Source organism: Physella acuta, unplaced genomic scaffold (genome assembly GCF_028476545.2).
Source record: "Physella acuta isolate Inbredline_101_S28 unplaced genomic scaffold, ASM2847654v3 ptg000137l, whole genome shotgun sequence".
NCBI classification, from domain to species: Eukaryota; Metazoa; Mollusca; class Gastropoda; family Physidae; genus Physella; species Physella acuta.
Genome location: NW_026731656.1, coordinates 197,444 through 225,325, shown reverse-complemented (window position 1 = coordinate 225,325; position 27,882 = coordinate 197,444). Strand labels below are relative to the sequence as shown.

Here is a 27,882-nt window from a genome sequence, read left to right as displayed (position 1 = left end):
TAATATGACGATGTAGATTGTAGACGGAAGGGGTCAAGACTATCCCCCCTCCCCCACTACACCGATGTTGAAGACCGTGTCAATGTCTCCACCGTCTCCTCAACCTTCTCCGGCTCCACCCATACATAATGCGCCTCGATTATCCTCGGGAGCTCCGGTTCTGGCTCCTTATACGGGTTCTCTCCGGCACTTTTCATCATCAAATGAAACCCGATACAAACAACGAAGAAGAAAGTACTGACCCCAAACGTCAGAAAGAAGAGGTAGCGATGGATAAACATGAGGGAGGGGGGACCGGGGAGTTGAAGCTTTCTGGAGGAGTGTAGACCCCCCACACACATGCCGTTAAGACATGTCCCGTCCTGGCAAGGTTTGCCGTCCTCGAAGTAGTCCATGAAAGGGAAACAGATATCCGTGGATTTATCACTACAGCAGAGGTGACAGGGGGAGGTCGAGTCACAGTCGCAGGGTACCAGGTGTCTGACAGGATGTGACGCCAGTCCCTGGCTTTCACAGAAACCGATGCACGTGCCCTGGTAGCACGTGCCGCGGTTGGCGCAGGGTGAGCCGTCTGCTTGGGGTGGTCCCAGTGGGCAGGTGCGGTAACTCGTCCCGTCGCAGTAGGAAGTTTCGTGGCAGGTCACGTTCTGTCCGCCGTAGCAGGTCTTCGAGACGGGAGCCACGTGACAAGCGTCAGAGCAGCAAGGATAGTTGAGTGGTGAACAGATGGCGCCTTCCTTCAGCCTGCGGTGGGTGGGGTAAGAAATAAATAGTGCAGCCTGACTTAAACTACGTTGTACATACATTACAGACACGCCCATCAAGTCGACACGCCTATCAAATAGACACGCCTATCAAGTAGACACGCCCATCAAATAGACACGCCCATCAAGTGGAAACGCCCATCAAGTAGATACGCCCATTAGACAGTTTCCTCCATTGGTTAAACATATAAGCTATTTAGACACGCCCACCAAGAAGAAACGTTCATCAAATATTCGCATCGAGCAGATACAGCCATCAATCAGGCAAACCTTTCGAGCTGTCACGCCCAACGACAATCGCATCAAGCAGATATGTCCATTAATTACACTCGCCTAAAAAGAGATACGACCACAGACACGCCCATCTAAGCTTTGTATAAAGCAGACAAGCCCATCTAAGCTTTGTATAAAGCAGACATGTCCATCTAACACTCAACTTCTGAAATTTGCATCAAGCAGACAGGACTTTCCGGCAAGCACGCCCATTCATCAGACACGCCCATCTATCAGACACGCCCATCCACCAGACACGCCCATCAGGTAGATACAGCACCACCTCCCACCGCACGTTTGCCGCGTGTCACGACAACCTGCAGGCTTCTGCTCCACCCACCTGCAGTTTGGCCAACAGCATTTACTGTTCGGATCCATCCCGTCGTCGCATTCCTCAGCGTACTCGACCACGCCATTCCCACACATGGAGTCCACGGCGTGCTCCGGTAGCAGACAGAGGTGTGCCTTGTGCTAGAAGGGGAGGAGTGTACACCTAACTCAGTTTTTTTTATGCATGTCCGTGGTACATCACATTCTTAGTGCATTTATTAAAGACGCTATTTTAAATTTCTTTTTAAACTTAACCCCTGAAACATTTGTCAAAAGCATTTGTCAGATTTTTCTTGTACCCCGCCCCCCCCCACCTGTACCAAACCCCTCCTACCTATATCAAACGCCTATTACCTGTACCAAACCACTACTACCTCTACCAAGCCCCTCCTATCTGTACCAAACCCTCCTACCTCTACCAAGCCATTCCCTCTAACAAGCCATTCCCTCTAACAAGCCCCTCCTACCTGTACCAAGTACCTCCTACCTCTACCAAGCCCCTCCTACCTCAACCAAGCCCCTCCTACCTGTACCAAGCCCCTCCTACCTCTACCAATCCCCTTTTACCTGTACCAAGCCCCTCCTACCTCTAGCAAGCCCCTCCTACCTGTACCAAGCCCCTCCTACCTGTACCAAGCCCCTCCTACCTCTACCAATCCCCTTTTACCTGTACCAAGCCCCTCCTACCTCTAGCAAGCCCCTCCTACCTGTAACACCTCCTCCACCATCCTGGAGGTGCAGGGAGAGAACCTCAAATTGTTGACGCCCACCGCACCGTTGTAGCTGTCCCACATGATGTACTTGCCCCCCTGCATGTCATCGGGGGAGCACTCCTGGTCCCAGTGGTCGTGCTGGGCGCCCCACCCATGGGCGATCTCGTGGGTCAGGATGACCAGGTACATCTTTAAGACAAAGTCGATGATATATTATTACAATACACCCTCGGTGCTCTAACAACGTAGGTGTGTCAATAGATTGGTTTGTTAAATCTTTAAGACAAAGTTGATGGTATATTAGTACAACACAACCCACGGTGCTTTAACAACGTAGGTGTGACAATCTATTGAATTGGTAAATCTTGAAGACAAAGTTGATAACATAACCAATAAGCAATTCAATGATTACACTGAATAAATTATGCTAATTACATCTCACCGAGTCCGAGACAAAATTGCCATCTGTGTAGACTTTGGAGAAAGCCATGTTGTGGCACGTGGCACAGATTCCTTGGTGCCAAAACTCCTCACTGTCGTGGGTTTAGAGAAAAACAAATTGGTCAATAATGGGGGAATCTTCTCGTCTATATTCTAAACTTCTTGTATTGAGAAATTGTGTACATTGAACTAGCTAAAAAGAGTAACAGAGAGAATGGAAAGGATGGGGGGGGGGGGGGTTAATTATAATTTTTCAGATTGTACTTTTTTGTTCCCTTGAAGTAAACAAAAGCAATTCGTCTGTGTGATATGTTTGTACCGTAGATAATTCATAATTTTCAAAAAATATATTAACTAAAATATTAACCAAAACTTACTAAAACTCAAACGCGTTTGCAATGTTTAGTTGATTAAAATTGGAATTTATCACCTGTCTAGTAGAGTAACTTTCACAAAGCTAACGATTATTCTGTATAAAATCCACGCGAAGTGTTTACATTTCAATTATTTTTTAAATCTTTTTCCTCTGTCAGTGACTTTGACCAATTAATTTTTAATTGTAAAAATAAACTCTCCGTCATTTATTACGTTTTCTATAAAACATTTGCCTATAAATAGACCATAAAGCCTAATGCACAAATGACGGTAGCCTGACTGACTCACCCTTCCTCCCCTTCCTTGGGTACATTGGCTATGGTCGCCTGCCCCATCACCCCCGGGCCGATGTCCCTCTGGGTGATCAAGTGGACGAGACAGTACTCCCCGAGACAACTGACCCTGGACAAGGACTCCAACAGCTGGTGGGAGTAAAGCTGGTGCTCCGTCCCCATGTTGAAGTCGATGCTGCCGTTCGTCTTCGTGAACTCCTTCATGATCCGGATAGCCTTGACCTTGACCCTCATGCCGCTGAACGCCCCGAACTGTGAGCTCTTGTAGATCCTGTCCACCATCTGCATCCAGTACACGACCTTGCTGGCGCACATGTGCACCGACCCGTTGCACAGGCCTTTGTACGTCACGGCGTCCACTACCACCAGCATGTCGCAGGTGTTCGGGTAGTGGGACCTCAGCCTCCGCCGAGCTTTTAATCTCTCAGTAGCGTTGACGCTATCCGGCGACGTTTGGTTTTTACGATGGTCCGGTTCTGCTGGAGGGAGATCCGGAAATCTTGACCAGCTGACGTTTTGGACAGGCCTGGGGTCGTTGGTTCTCCTGACAATTTGTTCAGAGCCGTTGGTCATGCAAAACGGACGTCCGGAGTTTGAGGATGCATTGAACACACGGACATCACTCTTTCTGTAAAGTAAAACAGCTTTATCATATATGTACCGGAACCTGGTCTTTTAGAAATATAATGCTGTATTTGGTCAATTTGAGTATATTTTCGTATTTGGTTAGTTTTCATAAATTACCGAATTTCGACAGTTTTCATAAATTGTCATATTTGTTCAGTTTTCATAAGTTGTCGTATTTGGTCAGTTTTCATAAAATGTCGTATTCGGTCAGTTTTCATAAGTTGACGTATTTGGTCAGTTTTCATAAAATGTCGTATTTGGTCAGTTTTCATAAAATGTCGTATTTGGTCAGTTTTCATAAAATGTCGTATTTGGTCAGTTTTCATAAAATGTCGTATTTGGTCAGTTTTCATAAAATGTCGTATTTGGTCAGTTTTCATAAAATGTCGTATTTGGTCAGTTTTCATAAAATGTCGTATTTGGTCAGTTTTCATAAAATGTTGTATTTGGTCAGTTTTCATAAATTACCGAACTTTATCACATCACATCACAAAGTACGTGCTATAGTTGGTTTAGAGTTAAATTTGGGTGTCGGTTTTATGCTTAGATTCATATAAAATACAATTCAAATCAGGCCCAAGTTTATAGTTAGAAATATCGTTTTAACAACATAACAAGCCCAGTCATTATTGGCGCCCTCAGACCCACAGTGAAATTATGAGCGACAATATTTACTTTTATCAAATTAACTCATCCTTTATGTCTAATTTTATTTAGTACGTTCGATTTCTTTTTAATTCACGATGCTTACTTATTTGTAGAGTTTTTATACATTAAAGTGTGGTACCCGCATATCCTAAAATTAAACATCAAATTTACATTGATTATTAACAGTAATCTAAAAGTCTAAAACTAACTATAGTCATAAATCAGTGCCTAATTCAATTGCTTAGTTTTCGCGATCAGAAACTAAAATTAAATTGCATTATTAAATATTTAGAACATAATTACACGTATCAGAAACTAAAATTATATTACATGATTAAATATAATTAACATAATTACCAATAAATTATCAAAAAACTAAAATTGTATTACATGATTAAAAATATTTACATAATTACCTATAAATGATCATATTTTTCTTCCCACCAACCCGATCATAGTTCGCCACGGGTTCAATAAAATACACATCGTAAGGGGTCTCAATATGTGCCGACCACACCCCACCAGCATAGGAAGCATCCACCTCGCTACCACTCAGCCCCTCCACCGTCCCCACATAGAAATGATCTGTCCCCACCGGCACCTTTAACTCCCGACCCCCCGGGTCCACCAGCTTAACCTCCAGGTCCCCGTGGACCACCGGGCTCCCCGGGGTAAGGTGGATGTTGAAGGCCCGACCCAGAGCTGAGAACTGCAGGTGTTTTTTCTCAATGCGTGAGTCTGAGTCTCGTTTAGTGCGCAGCGTGATATCGGAGGGTGTGAGAATCTCGAAGAAACTAAACCGAGAATGTAGAGTGGAGAAACTTGGAGTTACACAAGAAAATAAACACAGCAGATGAAATGTTTTCATCTTTTTTAATAGATCTAACTCTAACTTTAACCTAAAACTAGGTGTCGAGTCTATAAACTGTTTACAAAAATTCACATGAAAAGCATTTAGTATAAATAATTTCATAAGCTTTCGGATCGTCACTTAGATCTAGATCTATATATATTTTTTTTCAAAGACTTTCGTGATTCTTTTAAACCCAGATTTCTAATTCATTTTGACGAATATGTACAAATCTCAATATAACCGGAAGAAGTACAGTATGTTTTACACTAAATAGAAATCATCGGGAATACCAACATGTTAAAAAATAATAGCGCGCAAACAAGTGCGAATCATTATGAGTTTCTCAGTACAGTTTTGTTTTTAGCGATGTTGATGGCAATTAATACGACCCGTACCTAACTAATCATATACCAAAATCTACAACTCTATGTATGGTATATCATAGCTGTACCCTCAATAAAAACCCCACTACTTAAAATGCCTCTAACCCCACCCCTAAACCGATATCTACAAATATTCACTAAGTAAAAAAAAATTACGACACGCACGAGTCAAGAGAGTGGGACGTCATAAATTTGGACTTGTAAACGTAACCATTGGTACCGATACGACCGTCTGGATGTACCCAATACACAACGACCAGCAGCAGTACGATAAATGTATCTAAGCGCATATGCCAAGCGCAAAATCGGTATATCGCGTTTTCGCGACAGTCGTCCTCGCTCGCTAATATAACGTATTTCACCGCAAATGTGACTGTCAGTTAGGTCCTATCGCCATACTTCAAAGTGGAAATAAAATCGGAAACAATACCCCAGGTTAATAAAATCCTTTTTGTAAGTATTTGTTTTTTATCTCTTATAACAGATTTAGCATCTATTGACTACCCAATATTCTTGAATAACCGTGTATCCCTAGGGTCATCCATAAATGACGTCATGTTTATTGGACGATTTTCATCTTTCCCCTTCCCATCCCACTGTCACACATCTTCACAAAACGTCAGACCCCATATTCAAAAAGACTGAACATCTCAGGCAACGTGTTATTGTCTTTTAAAAACACCTATTTCGGCTGAGCATGAGTCTGGCCACACTATCACTTCATGTGCTGACAGAAACAGGTGAACTCTAATTCACCTGCCCTGTGTACCGCCAAGTCCCGATAGTCAACTTTATCATTCACATCTAAAAAAATTATTTAAAAAATTACATTGACGTAATGTGTCTCGAACCCGTAACTATTACATTTCCGATTAGGTGAAGAATTAGTGAGGTACTTTGCTTAGATCTAGAGTCAGCGTAAAAAACTTCAGTTACGCGAATAGGCCTTATTATTTCAAATTAAATTTTATCCCAAATTCGATAAATTCCATAGCTAAACAAACAAAGATTTACGTAAAATAATTAAGGCCTGAATTAATTTAATATAGAAACTCATTATTGGCATAGATTCTAGATCTAGATAAATCTAGATATAACAGTAGCGTCTTTTTAAATTTAAACACTAGACACAATTTAAAGTAAATTTTCACGCCATTTTTAGGGGATAAGGTGTGAGTTGATGGTAGAGTTGTTAGGAGGGCATCTACCGTTTTGCAACTAAGTGTGACAATGATGTTTATAAAATGCCATTCGTGGACGGCACATTACCGAAATAACAAGAGACAGTAAATATTTTCGCTGTTACATAAATAACGCTGAACAAACAACGATTGGGGACTTTAATATTTCAGCGTTAGTCTTATCGAGACGTTTATCAGAACTTTATGTTATAGAACGTGACCAAATGCGGCTACATAGCATCTTCTTCTTCTTCTTTGTTCTTAATTTTAGTGGTGTTAGAAGGGATCCCCTCCAACACAATTAAGGATACGTGTCAACTGGTTATGCGCCATTGAGGCCATTGACTCCGATTTCAGCCTGCTTTCCTTTGTGGATTTGCTTCCATAGCCTTTGTCCAACCAAGAACAAACTACATGGCAGCAGTTGTTTGATTTTGGAGTTGTCTCTCCTAGAAAAGTGGCTGTCCCCAGCTAACGAGCCTCATCTGCCCGAGGGTTCGAACTCGAGACTTTTCGGTTTAGCAACCATGAGCTGTACCAACTCGACCTGCATAGCATCTAAAATAACGGACAAAAATGAGCTCATGAGCTCGGGAACCTGGGTAGATGAGACTCGTTGGTTGGTGACAGCGAAAATAATAAAAATCAAACAACTGCTGCCTTGCAGCTTGGATGGATTAAGATAATCTCTCACTCTCAGAAAGTTAAGCAGGGCAAAGTTGGGGTCAAAGGACCATAATTAATTATATGTAGGAGAAAATCACCTCCAATAATTCACTTAAGTACGAAGAATAAGAAGTTATAAAAATGCTAAATACAGTTAAGACGATATAATACAACTGAAATTAAAAACAACAAAAGCCCAGTACTATTTATAATAAACCTAAAAAAGCCCAGTTCAACTGCTGCACTTTAATTGTTTGGGCGGGGGTCATCAATAAAATATCCACAGCTGCCACATTAACATTACCTTTTCAGTTCAGTTACTTAAAAAAATAAAAATAACAACAGGTCTCAACGTCGATTATTTTTAAAGCTTCACAAAGGGAGATCGACCCAGGGGCGTAGCGAGGGGGGGGGCGGGGGGGGGGGGCGGACCGCACCGGGTGACACCATTTAGAGGGGTGACACCAAGGCAAAAAATAGCAAAATATATAGATAAAAACGAGGGGGTGCAAATCGAAAGTTTGAGGGGGGGGGGGTGCAAATCGAAAATTTGAAAGTTTGTCCCCGGGAAGGGCCGCTACGCCTCTGGGGGGGGGGGGTGACACCATTAAGTGCCGCACCGGGTGACACCCGACCTCGCTACGCCACTGGATCGACCAGTGTGGAGTTTACTATGTGACTAACGCTACGAAAAATATGTTGTTTGTAAAGAAGCTGTGTTTTCAGTTCCACATCAGCGCTTTTCACGCGCGGTTTGGTCGGGGTCTGTAGCGACCCCGTGAGATCTCGCCAGAAAAACATGTTGTTTATTATTGGTCACAGCCGGCAGATCCACCACGGTCTGGTGACAATAGAGGGTTTTAGAATTATTAAACCTAACTCTGCTATTTAACTATAAGTTTTTTTTAAATGCAGCGAAAAGAACATTTAGAAATGTTAGGATTGTTGGTTCCATGTGTCATGTTTTGTTTTTATTCTGATTGGAAAGGCTATCCATATAAAAAACGCCATAGGTCTCTATTTTTGTTGTAGTTGTTGTAATTACTCACCACATAGTGGGGTCACGTGACAGGACAACAGACATCTGGGGTGTTATGAGTGCACACTAGATGACACGTGAGGTCATATGACTGCACGATAGATGGCTCACGAAGTCACATGACTGCACGATAGGACACCCGTCATGTGTTGTTTGATCTCGTCTGTGACATCTGTATGTATAGTAGAAAGACAATCCTTCACCCCTGTCTGACAAATCCATTAATCCTTCCCCTGATAGCTTTGATGCTGATTATCATCAAAAGTGCATTAAGAATTCATTGTGTTAGACTTATTTGAATATTTTAGTATAATGTTTTCTCTAAAAGAAATAGTAATCGAAAAGCAATAAAGTGCATTTTTCCTGTAGAGAAACCTTGTGCGAATCCTGGTGGTATAAATAGAAAAGCGTTACCTACTTGTATTCAAGTTTTCAGTGAAAGATTTGAAGGAAGTTCCAGACTAAATCATGAAGTTTCTCGTCATCGCCGCTGTCTCCGTCGTGTTAGTACTTGCCAAGAGGGACCCTACCAAAGTCTGCGCCCCTGACACACTGCAGACTGGCTTTTATGACTTCAACAGAGATGTAAGTCAACTTGTTTCTCCCCTGCATGACTTTAAGGGAGATAAATGTCAACTTGTTTCACCTTCACACAGTGGCGTAGCGAGGTCGGGTGTCACCCGGTGCGGCACTTAATGGTGTCACCCCCCAGAGGCGTAGCGACCCTTCCCGGAGACAAACTTTAAAGTTTTCGACTTGCACCCCCCCCCCCCCCCCCCCCCTCAAACTTTTGATTTGCACCCCCCCTCAAGTTTTTCTCTATATATTTTGCTATTTTTTACCTTGGTGTCACCCCCCTAAATGGTGTCACCCGGTGCGTTCCGCACCCCCCGCCCCACCCCCTCGCTACGCCCCTGCCTTCACATACTCTAGTTTTATATGCAGTATTTTTAGCTCTCGTGTCGCAATGATTAGAGTTAATTAACCTTGTCTTATAATCCAACAGGATTATGGTCTTGCTGTAGCGGACTTCACCAAGAATCTGACGTCACTGTCCTTCTACAAATCTGGAGTTAAAGTTGTATATGACAACAATAATGTAAGCATAGACCACACGTCACTCAGCAAATAGACCACATAACTCTTAGTTTAGAGACCAAATTCTCTTCCTGGTTAATAGACGATTTATTTTCTCTGTCAATAGATCACACATCTGCAAGTCAATACATCACACATCTCCAAGTCAATAAATGACACACCTCCAAACCAATAGATCACACACCTCCAAACCAAATGATCACACACCTCCAAACCAACACACACCTCCAAACCAATAGATCACACACCTCCAAACCAAATGATCACACACCTCCAAACCAATACACATACCTCCAAACCAATAGATCACACACCTCCAAACCAAATGATCACACACCTCCAAACCAATACACACATCTTCAAGTCAATCGATCACACACTTCCAAACCAATACACACACCTTCAAGTCAATCGATCACACACCTCCAAGTCAATCTATCGGACATCTCCAAACCAATAGATCACTTACCTCCAAACCAAACGATCACACACCTCCAAACCAAACGATCACACACCTCCAAATCAATAGACCTAACAACTCCCAGTCAATAGACAATAATACTCTAAGTCAATGTTCCCCACAACATAACACTCAGTCTTTTACCGTTTCAACCCAGTGCATACCTTACACACACCTTTATAATTTAGAAGCAATATCTAAGCTACACATAAATGAACACGTTACACTTTATCAACTCTCGCAGATGAAAGGATACCTAACCAACAAGGACGGCGCATGCTCACAGTTTCCTCTGGACGCTACACAACTGACCTCTCAATGCTTGCCATGTAATGTATTCCAGCTGTCACATCACTCATCTGTACATAGTGCATTATAGTTGACGTACGGAGACATACAATCACTGAAACTGTACATAGTACATTATAGTTGACGTTTGTACGGAGACATACAATCACTGAAACTGTACATAGTACATTATAGTTGACGTACGGAGACATACAATCACTGAAACTGTACATAGTACATTATAGTTGACGTACGGAGACTGTACAATCACTGAAAGTGTACATAGTACATTTTAGTTGACGTACGGAGACATACAATCACTTAAAGTGTACATAGTACATTATAGTTGACGTACGGAGACATACAATCACTTAAAGTGTACATAGTACATTATAGTTGACGCATGTACGGAGATTGTACAATCACTGAAACTGTACATAGTGCATTATAGTTGACGCATGCACGGAGACTGTACAATCACTGAAAGTGTACATAGTACATTATAGTTGACGCATGTACGGAGACTGTACAATCACTTAAAGTGTACATAGTACATTATAGTTGACGTACGGAGACATACAATCACTGAAACTGTACATAGTACATTATAGTTGACGTACGGAGACATCACTGAAAGTGTAAATAGTACATTATAGTTGACGTACGGAGACTTACAATCACTGAAACTGTACATAGTACATTATAGTTGACGTTTGTACGGAGACATACAATCACTGAAACTGTACATAGTACATTATAGTTGACGTACGGAGACATCACTGAAAGTGTAAATAGTACATTATAGTTGACGTACGGAGACTTACAATCACTGAAACTGTACATAGTACATTATAGTTGACGTACGGAGACATACAATCCCTAAAACTGTACATAGTGCATTATAGTTGACGTACGGAGACATACAATCACTGAAAGTGTACATAGTACATTATAGTTGATTTACGGAGACATGCAATCACTGAATGTGTACATAGTACATTATAGTTGACGTACGGAGACATCACTGAAAGTGTAAATAGTACATTATAGTTGACGTACGGAGACATCACTGAAAGTGTGTAGACTTTTGCTTTAAGCTTTAACTGAACAATGAATAATGACCGAGCTTCGAACTATTTAATAAGACATTTCGTTGTACATACTTCATAACGTTACATCACAACACGTTTGGTTTTCATTACTTAATTTAGTTAATAAAAAAATAATTGAATACGGTTTTAATTATGTGTTCAGTGTTTAATTATGTGTTCTGCGATGTAAAGTCTTAACACGGAAGATGTAACTATAGTAAAAAAAATACAACATTTTGATATTTGTTTTATAGTTATTGAGTTTATAGAACGATGAGTACAATCTGGTATAAAATACTTGGGTGAAAAGCGCTGCTAATATATAATAAGATCAGACAGTAAATACTTACTGGTCATGACATGCTTCGGTCAACAGCCAACGCCGTGGAACTGGCCAATGACACCATCCACATCGGACTCTCAAGTTCCGGCACCAAGATCACGACCTGGGAGATCCAGTCGTCTGCCACTGCCGGCGTACGTGTGGCAGTCACTAACCAGACGCCTGCTATCCCCGTCTTGAGACAGGTCCTTGGTGAGTGGTCCCATGTGTTTAAACACTGTGTTTATTTATTGAGATTTATAGCTAAAGTGTTTACATGCAAGTGTTTAAAGTCTTTATTAATGTTCATAATGCAACGCTTTCAAAAACATTTGTATGAGCTTTTTACTTTCTCGTATATACGAAGTATAGAGAAAGTATTGTAATCGTGCAAAAAAAAAAAATCGAGATTTTTACAAATCTCGACGTTTCACACCTCACTGATACGGAAAAACATAATTTTGCAATCTTGTCCGTATGTCTGTGTGTCTGTCTGTGTGTCTGTGTGTCTGTCTGTCTGTCTGTCTGTCCGTGTGTAAACACGATAACTTGAGTACCGTTACAGCTAGGTTGATGAAATTTCATATATAAGTATTTAATCAAAATCGTAGATCCGTATCAACTTTTGAGCGATTTCCGATAACCGGAAGTGGTACTTTTCCTACTTTGAATTTTTCAAAAGCCTATAACTTAAGTACTATTTCAGATCGATAAATGAAATTTCATATGTAAGTAAAAGATCTAATTCTCTACCTTCTATTAAATTTTGAGTCATTTCCGTTGACTGGAAGTAGTACTTTACGCTACTTCCGATTTCTCAAAAAACTAATGTAAATTTTAAAAGTAATAATAATATTGCGCACCATTATGCGCTTTTTTATTTGGCGTTCACTTGGTGTGCAATTAATTTGTCTACGAGATTTTATTCTATTTTTAAAACTTTAAGTATTTAAAATGGATTAAAAATCATGTCTATAGCTCGAGTTCCCATCCCCTGTTTTTTTATATAAGAATATTCGAGAAAGTTTAGGGGAGATCACTCCCGGTTTATTATGTAGTGTTTTAACACCTAACAATAAGTTTTGTTTTTTACTTTCTCGTATATACGTAGTATAGAGAAAGTATTGTAATCGTGCAAAAAAAAAAATCGAGATTTTTACAAATCTCGACGTTTTACACCTCACTGATACGGAAAAACATAATTTTGCAATCTTGTCCGTATGTCTGTGTGTGTGTGTGTCTGTCCGTGTGTGTGTCTGTGTGTAAACACGATAACTTGAATACCGTTACAGCTAGGTTGATGAAATTTCATATATAAGTATTTTATCAAAATCGTAGATCCGTATCAACTTTTGAGCGATTTCCGATAACCGGAAGTGGTACTTTTCCTACTTTGAATTTTTTAAAAGCCTATAACTTGAGTACTATTTCAGATAGATAAATGAAATTTCACATGTAAGTAAAAGATCTAATTCTCTACCTTCTGTTAAATTTTGAGTAATTTCCGTTGACTGGAAGTAGTAATTTACGCTACTTCCGATTTCTCAAAAAACTAATGTAAATTTTTAAAGTACTAATAATATTGCGCACTATTATACGCGTTTTTATTCGGCGTTTGCTTGGTGCGCAATGTTTTTTTTTTATGATATTCTATTCTATTTTTAAAAGTTTAAGTATTTAAAATGGATTAAAAATCATAACTATATCCCCAGTTACCATCCCCTGTTGTTTTATATAAGAATATTCGAGAAAGTTTAGGGGAGATCACTACCGGTTTATTAATAAAGGTGTCTCTAACATATTAGCGTATCTATTTTTCGTTAGCTACTGTATGCTGATTTGAACTAGATTTATAAGAAATCCGGCATTTACAGTCAATCTCACTTGAACTTTTTGGTCGTTTTTAAATAAATTACATTTCTTAAGTTAAATTAACGAATTTTATTATGATACCCTATATAAAACCAATAACAAATATTTAAATTGATTGACATTTTCAAAACGAAAACTAAACGCTTGTACATCCTCACAATGATGTAATCCCTGTATCCTACGTCAAACTGTGTTTTATAATAAAAACTAAACCTAATAAACGCGGACCAACAAAATTGTAAGCAGTTTGTATGTAGAACGACTCATCAATACATTGCTGTATAAGTTGTGTCTTTCAACAGGTGGTACCCAAACCAAAGTGGCCGGCGATGTTCTATTCTTCACTAACCCCTCCACCACCATCGACAACACCAGCATGCTATTCATCCCATCAGTGTGTCCCCCCGCTGTGGTCGTCTAGACACGAACTCACATTCAATTCTTCTATCGTTATTGACTGTACATACATATTGTATATACATATATATAACCACACGAACTCACATTAAATTCTTTTATCGTTATTGACTGTACATACATATTGTATATACATATATATATATATATATATATATATATATATATATATATATATATATATATATATATATATATATATATATATATAAAACATTCAATTCTTCTTTCTTTATCGACTCTACATACATATTTATATAACCGGATCACTTTACCGATACAATGGTTGCATTTTGAGTAAAACATTAATATTTTCGCACACATTTTTGAAAGTGTTTTGTTGAGTATTTAAATATGGATGATTGGGCGGGGGGGGGGGGGGGGGGGGGAGAAGGGGGGGGGGGGTGGAGCATATTGTGGTGTGCGGATAATTCTGAAAGGTAAGGCTTTGGTAAATGGAGTAGTGATTTATAAGGTACTGATTGGTGAAGAGAAATGGAGATAATTCTGTAAGGTGTGGTATAGCATTCGTGAATGTGGCAATGTTTGTTCATGTCTTGATACGTGTGGGAAAATGTGATGATGCGAGGGAGACGGTTATAAATAAATCCAGATACTCTCTTTTGTTATTCATTTGTGAGAGAGAATCGGATTCTTACAGGGAGTTTACACACATGAGGAGAAACATAGCATGAAAGACAAGATCCTGCACATATACCTGTCATTAAAGACAAGATCCTGCACATATACCTGTCATTAAAGATAAGATCCTGCACATATACCTGTCATTAAAGACAAGATCCTGCACATATACCTGTCATTAAAGACAAGATCCTGCACATATACCTGTCATTAAAGATAAGATCCTGCACATATACCTGTCATTAAAGACAAGATCCTGCACATATACCTGTCATTAAAGATAAGATCCTGCACATATACCTGTCATTAAAGACAAGATCCTGCACATATACCTGTCATTAAAGACAAGAACCTGCACATATACCTGTCATTAAAGACAAGATCCTGCACATATACCTGTCATTAAAGACAAGAACCTGCACATATACCTGTCGTTAAAGACAAGAACCTGCACATATACCTGTCATTAAAGACAAGATCCTGCACATATACCTGTCATTAAAGATAAGATCCTGCACATATACCTGTCATTAAAGACAAGATCCTGCACATATACCTGTCATTAAAGACAAAATCCTGCACATATACCTGTCATTAAAGACAAGATCCTGCACATATACCTGTCATTAAAGACAAGATCCTGCACATATACCTGACATTAAAGACAAGAACCTGCACATATACCTGTCATTAAAGACAAGATCCTGCACATATACCTGTCGTTACAGACAAGATCCTGCACATATACCTGTCATTACAGACAAGATCCTGCACATATACCTGTCATTACAGACAAGATCCTGCACATATACCTGACATTAAAGACAAGAACCTGCACATATACCTGTCATTAAAGACAAGAACCTGCACATATACCTGTCATTAAAGACAAGAACCTGCACATATACCTGTCATTAAAGACAAGAACCTGCACATATACCTGTCGTTAAAATACAACTTATGTGACTGTAGGTAGGATTAGTGTACAACAACCAAGTAAACTTAATAGCACATTTAACCAAAACCTAACTTTATTCTTAACTCTAACTCAAACCCAACCATATATATATATATATATATATATATATATATATATATATATATATATATATATATATATATATATATATATATATATATATATATATATATAATCTATACTGGTATATATAGGATGGCACGTATGTAGATAGTTCAAGAGAGATTGGTAAATTAAATATAAAATTAAATGTCAATTACCGTTAGTGGCATCTCCTAATTAATTACCAACAATCTCTAACTAGGGCGTGGGATCTAACACATCTGTCATATACTTTAAAAAAGTAATTTTCAACCTCGTCCTAATTAAACTAATTAGTATCATGTGATTTGGATTTCCCTAGACTAAACTTTCAAAAAGTTACATATAACTCAGCTACTAAGAATAATGTTCTTATAATACTGTAAACATTCTGATAGAGTAAACAATACATAGTTAAGTTCAAGAAAGTAGATTTAGAAAGAAAGAAACATAAGCATGTTTGCGAATTTCATAACAACATTATGAAATGAAAAGAATTTTTTTATTGTATGGTTATGAAATTAAATTTTAAATAAATGCAACTGAAACAGTTTTTATTTTGCAGTGGTGGACAGCTAGGGTAAGCTTTGCTGAGGGGAGAGACCTGAGTTTGGTTTCCCGTGTTTACTTCTGAAGGAGAGAATAAAACTAATGTGTATTCCTTATGTTATAACTTGTAGTAGTAATAATGAGAAATGCGGTTAAATTTAGGTATACTTTTACTCAGTGTAAAATTATTTTAGGTACTTAGGTTGCGTTACTAAACAGGAATGTTGTCAATGTACTCTGCAATCAAATATGTGGCTGTTCAGTTCGTGTAGTTATCTCCCTTCATCGTCTGTGTGAAAACAATACACTGACGACGTGATTGGCTGTAAGGTTCCCATATCTGGAAGCACTCACCTAGAGCATATCGTCTGCTCCTTACCTGTACCACCGTGACCTCATCAAACATAGACTACTGATGTTCACGTCATGTATTGAATTATGCTGAATTGTAGGATACCAGTTTTTGTGTGAGAAAAGATGTACCAAACATGTTACTTACCAAGTACTCTAGTCTTATCAGATAAGTTGACAGTATGGCGTGGTCAGCTTCATAAGGTCACCACAAGCTAAATATATTCTAGTATCTTTAATTTAAACAAAAAATTAAAACCACTATCACCTCCCACCTTTGTCTGTGAGTCCAGGTGGTATAAATAGCAAAGCGTTACCATTTCTTGTATTCCAGTTTTCAGTGAAAGATTTGAAGGAATCTGTTCCAGACTTTATTCTATTTATTCCAGACTTGCATCATGAAGTTTCTCGTCTTCGCCGCTGTCTCTGTTGTGATGGTGCTAGCCCAGAGGGACCCCACCACAGTCTGCGCTCCTGACACGCTTCAGACTGACTTTTATGACTTCAACAGAGATGTAAGTCAACCTGTTCCGTCACATGACTTCAACACATATAAAAGTCAACTTGCTTTACCTTCACATATGCAAAATTTGAAACTCTAGTGTCGCCATAATTAGAGTTAATTAATTTTATCTTATAATCCAACAGGATTTTGGTCTTGCAGTGGCGGACTTCACCAAGAATCTGACTTCACTGTTCTTCTATAAGTCTGGAGAAAAAGTTGTATATGACATCGCTAATGTAAGGATTCATTCAGGCAATAGACCACACATCTCCCAGTCAATAGACCACACATCACCCAGTCAATAGACCACACATCACCCAGTCAATAGACCACACATCACCCTGTCAATAGACCACACATCACCCAGTCAATAGACCACACATCTCCCAGTCAATAGACCACACATCACCCAGTCAATAGACCATTACATAACCCATTCAATAGTTAAAGCTACTTTCATTTAATGTTTTAAACAACAACATGACAGTTAGTCTTTTACCGTTCCATCTAAGTGCACAATTTTACACATATTCTTTAAATTTAGAACAAATGCTAAAGTTGCACAGGTAAATTAACACCGTTCACTTTATTAACTCTCGCAGATGCAAGGATACCTAACCAAGAAAGATGGCGCCTGCTCACAGTTTCCTATTGACGCTACACAGCTGACCTTCCAATGCCTGCCAGGTACTGTATTCCGACTGACACATCACTCCTATGTACATATTACATTATAGACTGAACATTCACTGAAGCGTTTAGACGTGTGCTTTAAGCTTTAACTGAACAATGAATAATGACCAAGCTTTCTGTGATTTATTAAGACGTTCATACTTCATAGCGTTAAATACAACAACGCGGTTTTTACAAGCTTTCATTTAACTTGCTTTCTCCGTCGTCAGTCTGTCTGTCTAGTTCGAAAAGCCCGAGCGAAATTTCGGATACTTCTAACTGACATATATTAAAGTTGGCACGTGGGTCGAGACATAAAGACAATGCAATATGAAATTAAATTTGACTTAATTGGTTGCCTGATTAAGCAAGCTTTTAGGTAATAATGCACTAAAAAGTAGAAAACAATTTATACACTACTATTTAAATAAATATAAAGAAACGCGTGGGTCTCTTCCTAAATATTAGTAAAGGTATCCTATAGATATTAAAGTCACCTACGCTTTTTACTTTCTCGTATATACGAAGTATAGAGAAAGTCTTGTAATAGTGCAAAAAAAAATCGAGATTTTTACAAATCATGACGTTTTACACCTCACTGATACGGAAAAATATAATTTTGCAATCTTGTCTGAGTGTCTGTCTGTGTGTCTGGTTGTATGTGTGTGTGTGTAAACACGATAACTGGAGTACCGTTACAGCTAGGTTGATGAAATTTCATATATAAGTATTTAATCAAAATCGTAGATCCGTATCAACTTTTGAGCGATTTCCGATAACCGGAAGTGGTACTTTTCCTACTTTGAATTTTTCAAAAGCCTATAACTTGATTACTATTTCCGATAGATAAATGAAATTTCACATGTAAGTAAAATATCTAATTCTCTAGCTTCTGTCAAATTTTGAGTAATTTCCGTTGACCGGAAGTACTAATTTACGCTATTTCCAATCTCTCAAAAAACGCATGTAAATGTATAAAGTACTAATAATATTGCGCACTATTTTGCACATTTTATTTTGGCGTTCGCTTGGTGCGCAATTCTCTTTTCTACTAGACTAGCCATCGGTACCCGTTTCACGTGAATTATAGGCCTATATATTTAAAAATGTTGTACTTGTTTAAGAAAAATAATTTATAAAATAGGTATTGGTCAAAACGCAATGTGCATTACTACACGCTGAACGATATTACTGACAAAGCAAAGAAATAACAATTAGCTACAAATCCGACACATTTAACATAACACAGGCACACACTGATTAAGTGACTTAAATGATTCCGTTAAAAACTCGGCTATTCCACTGTATTCTTCTTGTTTTTAAAGTGATTTATTTTTATTAGGTTTTTATGAATAGATCTACAAATTTAAATGAAATAGTTCATTTATTCATCGGTAACCATACCATATTAAATGCACTCGCTGATTAAGAGACTTAAAAATTAAGAGACTTAAAAGATTTCTTTAAAAACCAGGCTGTTCAATGGTATTTATGTGGTGTTTAGTAGATAGTCTAAATCCAGATCTTAGCGCCTAAGTCTAGTTTTTCCGTAGATCTAGTCTAGATCTAGAATTGAGATCTAGATCTATATCTAGAATCCAAATAGATATAGTAAAAACTTATAAAAGTTTAGGCCGAGAAAATCGTAATGTATACATTTCATAGCGTACGTAGAATCTAGCTCTAAATCATATTTGAATGAAGTAGTTCATTTCTTTATTTTATTCTAAACTCGGAAGATGACGTCATCAGTTTCGTGGTCAAAGCACCGCTATGGTCAAAGCCTCGCTGTGGTCAAACCCCCTATGGTCAAAGCCCCTATTGTCAAAGCCCCGCTGTGGTCAAACCCCCTATGGTCAAACCCCCTATGGTCAAAGCGCCTGTGGTCAAAGGTCCGCGCACCCTAGATCTAGATCTAGAATCCTAATAGATGAAGTGAATTTTATAAGTTTAGGCCAAGAAAATCGTACTGTTTACATTTTATAGCGTACGTAGCTCTAAATCATATTTGAATGAAATAGTTCATTTTTTAAAATTCTAAACTTGGCAGATGACGACATTAGTTTCGTGCTCTTTTAGTGTAAACAATAAGCGACGTCATTGTTAAATGCGTTCTTGTCCCAAGTATAAACACTTTTCCGGTTGCATGATTAAAATTGTTTTTCTACATTCGAATACGCCTTTATTTTGTATTTTTCTTCTTTAATTAAAATTGTGGTTATACATTTAAAACATCTATCATATTATTTTCAACAAAATTCCGTATCACGTTTTCCATATATCGCTGCAAATTCTGATGAGATATCCGGCGAAAATATTTTGCGAACAGACAGAGAGAGAGAGAGAGAGAGAGAGAGAGAGAGAGAGAGAGAGAGAGAGAGAGAGAGAGAGAGAGAGAGAGAAAGAGAGAGAAGTGCGCACATGGTTTTTTATATATTAGGATTGTATTCTGTTTTTAAATGTTTAAGTAAACAAAAATCATTTCTATAATCCGAGTTGCCATCCCACGTAGTGTTATATTAGAGTATTCGAGAAAATTTAGGGGAGATCACTCCCGGTTTTTTATTTATTTTTTTGCACAATTACAACACTTTTTCTGTATTTTGTATACGAGAAAGTAAAAAATTCAATTTTTTAAAATTAAAGAATTTATAGAACGGTGAATACAACCTTGTAGTGAAATACTTTAGTAAAGAGCGCTGCTAATATTTAATAAGTTAAAAAAACCTATAAATCCAAAGTGGTCATGACATGCTTTGGTCAACAGCCAACGCCGTGGAACTGACCAATGCAACCACCTACATCGGACTCTCAAGTTCCGGCATCAAGATCACGGCCTGGGAAATCCCGTTATCTACCTCTGTCAGCATTCGTGTGGCGGTCACTGACCAAACGCCTGCTATTCCCGTCCTGAGAGAAATCCTTGGTGAGTAATCCCGTGTGTTTAAACACGGTGTTGACCCATTGAGCTTTATAGCTGGAATGTGTTTACTCGCAAGTGTTTAAACTCATTATTAATGTTCTTAATTAATTCAACGCTTTAAATACAACAGTATGGATATTTAATGTAGTGTTTAAACGCCCACCTGTAGTCTTTTTTTATACAACGTCATCCCTTTACCCTACTTCAAACTGTGTTTTATAATAAAAAACTAAACCCAAAGGAATCAGACTCACCCCTTGTAAGCAGTGTGTATTTAGATCATAACGTCGAATCAATACACTACTGTATGGCTTGTGTCTTTCAACAGGCGCTCAAACCAAAGTGGCCGGCGATGTTCTATTCTTCACTAACCCCTCCACCACCATCGACGACACCAGCATGCTATTCATCCCTACAGTGTGTCCCCCCGCTGTGGTCGTCTAAACATGAACTCACATTCCATTCGTCGATCGTTATTGGCTGTACATACACATTTATATTATTGCTTCACTTTGTCGTTACAAGGATTGCATCTTGTGTAAAATATAATATTTTTGCACACATTTTTGAAAGTGTTTTGTTAAATATGTAATTTTAATTGTGGGTGAATGGGCGGGGGGGGGGGGGGGGGGGGGAAATGTGGGGTAGTGTATTGAGGGGTATGGAGAATTATGACAGGTGTATTGTGGTGTTGATGGATGTGGTATTGTAAGGTGCTGCTTGGTCTGGAGGACGGGAGATAATTCCGAAATGTATGGTGTGGTGTTGATGATCGTGGCAATGTTTCTTCAGGTGTTGATACGCGAGGGAAAATGTGGAGATGCGAGGGGGGGGGGGCGGTTATAATCAAATCAGATACTTTCTCCTCTGATATTCATTTGTGAGAGAGTATCGGATTCTTACTGGGAGTTTACACACATGATGAGTAACAGCATAAAATAGAAGGTCCTGCACATATACCTGTCATTTAAGACAAGATCCTGCACATATACCTGTCATTAAAGACAAGATCCTGCACATATACCTGTCATTAAAGACAAGATCCTGCACATATACCTGTCATTAGAGACAAGATCCTGCACATATACCTGACATTAAAGACAAGAACCTGCACATATACCTTACATTAAAGACAAGATCCTGCACATATACCTGTCATTAGAGACAAGATCCTGCACATATACCTGACATTAAAGACAAGAACCTGCACATATACCTTACATTAAAGACAAGATCCTGCACATATACCTGACATTAAAGACAAGATCCTGCACATATACCTTACATTAAAGACAAGATCCTGCACATATACCTGTCATTAAAGACAAGATCCTGCACATATACCTGTCATTAAAGACAAGATCCTGCACATATACCTGTCATTAAAGACAAGATCCTGCACATATACCTGACATTAAAGACAAGATCCTGCACATATACCTGTCATTAAAGACAAGATACAGCACATATACCTGTCATTAAAGACAAGATCCTGCACATATACCTGTCGTTAAAGACAAGATCCTGCACATATACCTGACATTAAAGACAAGATCCTGCACATATACCTGACATTAAAGACAAGATACAGCACATATACCTGTCATTAAAGACAAGATCCTGCACATATACCTGTCGTTAAAGACAAGATCCTGCACATATACCTGACATTAAAGACAAGATCCTGCACATATACCTGACATTAAAGACAAGATCCTGCACATATACCTGACATTAAAGACAAGATCCTGCACATATACCTGTCATTAAAGACAGTGGCGTTGCTAGGCCGGGTTTTACCCGGTGTGGCACCTCACGGTGCCACCCCCCACACTTTTGATTGTAAATTTTGATGTTTTTTCATTCCCCCCCCTCCTTTGGTAAAAGCTTTAAAGTGTTCATATTTAATACTTATGATAAATGTGTACTTAAATACTTTTAAACTCTAATTTATCATTCATTGAACTGGGGAAAAAAATTTTTATTCAGTATATGTCTTGCGTTTTTTTTTTTCTTGATGCCTTCCATAAATGGTCAGCACCCCTTTTCTGTTAAAGATATGGCCTTGAGATGTTCTTCTTCAGATATTTTGTCTGGAATATTGAATCGGAGAATATTTGTCCCGAGATCATTTTTCATACAAGATCCTTGTCATAAGCGTGAAAAATGTTTTGTCGTAGTCTCTCAATGTATCTTTTATTATCAACTAGTTTTTTCCGTGTACAAATACAAAAATCCCAACGAAGATTAAATTTAAAGTAATATAAAAGCTTATTTAAAGCAATTTGTTTTCAATAACATTGAAGTAGATTAGTGATCAATATGAACCTTGAGTACCTCCGACTATTATTTTGGTTTTCATTATACAAAGTGTGTAAATCACTCTTTTTTTTTACCTCTTGTATGTTAAAATTTGCTCTTGGTTGCGATTGAAGAGTGTGTATTAGTCTGCAGGATGGGAAAAATCTGCGTTTTTATTCTCAATAGAAGTTGTGTTTAAAACAAAGAGATATTTGCTTTTTCTAGCTAATGAAAAAAATTATTATCTAATGGCACTATTTATAGAAAATATAATCAATAAAAAAACCAATTTGAATCTTAATAAACAATGAAAAATAAACAAAAAGGTATGTGTTTTGAAATGTGAATCAATGGTAATTACAGTACACATATGTAGGCTAGTAACATATTTAAGCTTTACGACATGATTAGTCTAAATCATGGACACACCTACACTAGACCATCCATAAACCTACCATAAGAAATCAGTTATGGTTCACTATTATTCTGCAAATGTTGCCATAAAATACTGCTCGGTAGCACGCGAAATAGTGCTCAACAAAAAGGTGGAGACACACACCACCATACATCGCAGACTTCGTGCGAAATGGCGTAAACGTCTCAAAACTAATTATGAATTCTTCATTTAATGGCCATTTTGTTTTCTTTTGAATCCTAGGCTCCAACTAAAGATATCTTACATTCTTCTACAGAAGGTGCAGCAACTAAATGTCGATTTGTTTAAAATGTGGTTGTGTGGTTGCGTCTGTCTGTGAACATTATAATTTCTGTACCGTTTCAGATTTGTCAATGAAAACTCTTATATAGGTATTATATAAAATTTATAGTTTTTGTTAACTTTTGAATTAATTCTGCTGGAAGTGGTACTTACTCTACTCCCGGTTTCTGAAAAGCCAATATTAAAAGTATCTCTCAAAGAAAGTGCACGAAATTGCACATTTAAGAATTACATTATTTTTTTCAAATTTGAAAGATTTTCGGTATCCGGAATTGGTTTAGTACTGTATTTTAGTGAGAACACGCGTACTTGAGTACTTTTTTAGTAAAGTAAACGACATTTTACATATAAGTAGAAGATTTCATTACTTTAAATTTTTGAGTGACTTCCGTTAACCGAAAATAATGTGGTTTTTTACTCTATTTCTGGTTTCTAAAATACCGATAATTTAAGTACCATTTCAGCTAGGTAGACGATATAAATTTTCAAGGTATACGTACTGTTATCTTGATACTATTTAATTTTAAGGGATTTCCGGAGAACGGATGTAGTAATATAGGATGATTTCCTATTTCTGTAAAAGGTAAACAATGTTGCCTATATAATTATTTTTTTCCTATCGGTTATACACATGCTGATTTTGATCAGTTGGTTAGCATTTTTTTTTTACTCGGTTTAATTATATTTTGAGAATGTAAGTTTTAAAAAACATTAACCAAAAGGTCATTTCTAAAGCTTAGTCGAACTAGCAGTTCTCTCTTCTTTAATATGAATATGCGATAAAGTTTATGGGAGATCACTCCCTCTTTATTTGGAATGGGTCTTTCCAATTGTTTGGTGTAATTATCACACACACATTCATATTTGACTACATATTTCCCAGGCTGAAATCTTCTTCATCTTCGTTCTTAATTCTTACCTAATGAAGGCGATATCCGCCAACAGAATTAACAATAACTTGTCAATACGCTATGCGTGATATGGCCTGTTGACTCATGGTGCTTTTCATTTTGGATTTGCTTCATAGCCATTCTCGAGCAAAGAAGAAACTACAAAGTAGCTGTTGTTTGATTTTGGTGTTTTTCTATCCCAGATAAATTAATGCCCAGAGGTAAAGAGCCTTATCTGACACGGATCCGAACTCGGGAAATTGTAGAGTAACGCTGTGTCCCCATTCGTTGACACCCCCCCCCCACCCCTCCAATTTTCTAGACAGAGTTATGCGTGTCTCAGACTAAATGTACTTATTTCATCGACACAACTCTACACCAAGGAAAATGTTAAAATGGTTTATTACTACAATAAACATGTACAAATATCAAATGGCAAATGGGTTTAAACTGCGGTGAGAGGTGTGCAGACAGTTGGGACAATAAACAGGTCGTTGTCGACGGTGGTTTTGGAGTTGGTGAAGAAGAGGACGTCTCCGGTGATGTTGGTGGATGTGCCTGAAGATAATAAAACAGCAACATCATCGTATGAACAGCAAGATCAACATATGGATGGCAAAATTATATATGCTTGCACAACAAGATCAATATATGAACAGCAAGACCGCATGAAAAGCAAGAAATTCATATACGTCAACAATAAATAAATGCTGATATAACAAAATTAGTGAGAATCGACCAGACCAATTACCAATACCTCTAATAAATGCTGACACAACGAAAATTGGAGCAGACGACTTACCAATAACCTGTCTGAGGACGGGGAAGGCTGGGGTGCTGTCAGTAAAAGCGGCCCTGACCTTGGTCTTGTCATCAAACTGCACGTCATATGAGACGAGCTTAAGGCTGGTGGCGCCGAATCCAATGACGGTGTCGTTGGTGGTGAGTGGGGTGGCGGATGCTGTTGGATGTACAACGGTTTGTGTATATTCAAATCATACTTAGCGTTTACAAGATTTGATAATTAGACTTTAAATACGTTTAAACAACAACAGAGCCAAATTTTAGAAACAAGTATTTGAAGAAACTTTACTAAAATTTTGCTTTTTAAAACAATATTTAGAAACCTAGCATATTTACGTTGGCATTTTTGTTTTATGGATTAGATTTAAGGGAGATGACGACAGCAGGTGTATAACTCACCTGGAAGACACTGAGTGATGACCTGACTGGCTTGGAGGTCGAATGATGTGCACTCGCCGGTGCCACTGACTAGGTAACCTTTGCCCTGGGAAATGTAGAACACACATAGGTAACACATCACAATAGTTGGGGTAATCAAGTGTCAAGCTAAAAACAACACACATAGGTAACACATGAGAATAGTTGGGGTAATCGAGTGGAAAGCTAAACACAACACATATGTGACCAGCACATCAGCATAGTTGGGTAATCAAGTCTTGAGCTAAACACAACACATCACAATAGTTGGGGTAATCAAGTCTCGAGCTCAACACAACACATCACAATAGTTGGGGTAATCAAGTCTCGAGCTCAACACAACACATCACAATAGTTGGGGTAATGAAGTGTCGAGCTCAACACATCACGTCACAATAGTTGGGGTAATCAAGTCTCGAGCTCAACACAACACATCACAATAGTTGGGGTAATCAAGTGTCAACCAAAACACAACACAACGCACATCAGAACATAGTTGGGGTAATTAAGCATCAACGTAAACACAGTGTGCCTTAGATTAACCATGTCAAAAGCTGCGTGAGACTAACCACGTGATAAAAAAACTTACAGCAAGAAGATCGTAGACAACTCTAATGTTGGTTTTGACGAATCTCAAGGAAGTCATGTTCTTAGTGAAATCAGCAGCGACAGTTCCGAAGTCCTAAAATCATCATTTAGTTAATTTTAGAATCACGCAGTGAAATTTGAAAATCAGTATCTATATTTAACTTAAATCTTCGTTAATAATCTAAATAAACAGGCTGATATTAACTTTAATCTTCGTAAGTTATCAAAGCAAATAAATAGACTATATTTAACATAATATAATCTTCTCAAATAATCAGATCAAATAAACACATAATCATCTCATCAGCTATATTCCGTTTGTGCCAAAGACACATAGGGCAGATGAAGTAGAGTTAATCTGTTACAACAGATAATATTTAACTTAAATCTTCGTAAATCATTAAATCAGTTAAACAGACTATATTTAATTTAACTTAAATCTCGTAAATTATTAAATTAACAGACTGTATTTAACTTAAATATCCGCAATTATTAAATGAAAGAAACAGAATATATTTAACTTAAATCTTCGCAAATTATTAAATTAAATAACCAATACGTACTGCTAAAAGACACTAGATTGCTCTTTACAGCACACAAATGAAACATCCATAATGTATGCCTATTACGTGATGCACATTTTGAAGGTGAGTACTTACTGTCTTATCGAAGTCATAGAGGTCACTCTGGAGTTGGTTGGGCAGGCAGACGGTTGTTGGGTCGGGCTGTGCCAGGACGAATGGAAGAACGAGAGCGACGAAAAGGCAGAGCTGCATTTTGATCAAAGGACGTCGAGATACAACAGGTACGGAGGGATGAGAGGGTAGAGGCTGAACAATCGGACTCTGGAGAATTTATACATTTTTTGTGTGCTGTAAATCTTATCTTTAAAGATTAAAAAAACATGTTTCTTCCTCAACAGATGGGAGAGTTCAGTTTTCATGTGCTGACCTAGCATTCTAAAACTATGACATTAGTCATTATTAAGATAATATTTTTCAGTCATATTGTTGGATTGTTGTAATTAGGACTTGGTAATCAAATTTTTAACAATTTGATAACGGAGTAGAATGGAGTGAAGTAATATTTCAAGCCTATCTATAGATATAAGAAGTGGGAGTCAATTTTTTAAACCTAGGTATTCTGTCCTGAAGTCGTACCTATCTTCGGATGAGTAAAAAAGCCATCAAATCGAACCGGAAACAGATGCTCAATTCAATGTGGGACGTGTGTTTGCAATCATGTTCTTTAATTCAAGAAAGATGTGAGATTTATGATGAAAACCCAAGATTTTAAAAACTTGGCGTTTTTTTAGAAATTGTGTACCT

General features: G+C 38.0%; 4 protein-coding genes across 5 annotated transcripts; 2 read left to right on the top strand and 2 right to left on the bottom strand.

Annotated features, from left to right (window-relative positions):
- Positions 1–56: 56 nt before the first annotated feature.
- On the bottom strand, positions 57–5,332 carry LOC131935204 (ADAM 17-like protease). Its single transcript, XM_059291578.1, has 6 exons — positions 4,881–5,332; positions 3,185–3,817; positions 2,523–2,613; positions 2,075–2,269; positions 1,378–1,508; positions 57–744 (listed from the first exon to the last, which is right to left on the bottom strand). The coding sequence occupies exons 1-6, from the start codon at positions 5,330–5,332 to the stop codon at positions 57–59; spliced, it is 2,190 nt and encodes a 729-aa protein (XP_059147561.1).
- A 785-nt stretch (positions 5,333–6,117) lies between these two features.
- Positions 6,118–14,205, top strand: LOC131935202 (uncharacterized). Of its 2 annotated transcripts, XM_059291575.1 has the most exons (6): positions 6,118–6,153; positions 9,016–9,171; positions 9,593–9,685; positions 10,389–10,473; positions 11,900–12,058; positions 14,020–14,205. In XM_059291575.1, exons 2-6 carry the CDS (start codon positions 9,055–9,057, stop codon positions 14,136–14,138), a joined length of 573 nt encoding a protein of 190 aa, XP_059147558.1. In that variant the 5' UTR covers positions 6,118–6,153; positions 9,016–9,054; the 3' UTR covers positions 14,139–14,205. The 2 variants fall into 2 exon arrangements, with proteins under 2 accessions (XP_059147558.1, XP_059147559.1); XM_059291576.1 differs by lacking the exon at positions 6,118–6,153 and having other exon boundaries at positions 8,982–9,171.
- Positions 14,206–17,046: 2,841 nt separating this feature from the next.
- Positions 17,047–21,399, top strand: LOC131935208 (uncharacterized). Its single transcript, XM_059291581.1, has 5 exons — positions 17,047–17,251; positions 17,385–17,477; positions 17,844–17,928; positions 20,681–20,839; positions 21,165–21,399. The coding sequence occupies exons 1-5, from the start codon at positions 17,135–17,137 to the stop codon at positions 21,278–21,280; spliced, it is 570 nt and encodes a 189-aa protein (XP_059147564.1). The 5' UTR covers positions 17,047–17,134; the 3' UTR covers positions 21,281–21,399.
- Positions 21,400–25,130: 3,731 nt separating this feature from the next.
- Positions 25,131–27,397, bottom strand: LOC131935207 (uncharacterized). The gene is made up of 5 exons (XM_059291580.1): positions 27,214–27,397; positions 26,556–26,648; positions 25,949–26,033; positions 25,548–25,706; positions 25,131–25,303 (listed from the first exon to the last, which is right to left on the bottom strand). The coding sequence occupies exons 1-5, from the start codon at positions 27,328–27,330 to the stop codon at positions 25,191–25,193; spliced, it is 567 nt and encodes a 188-aa protein (XP_059147563.1). The 5' UTR covers positions 27,331–27,397; the 3' UTR covers positions 25,131–25,190.
- Between the last annotated feature and the right edge of the window lie 485 nt (positions 27,398–27,882).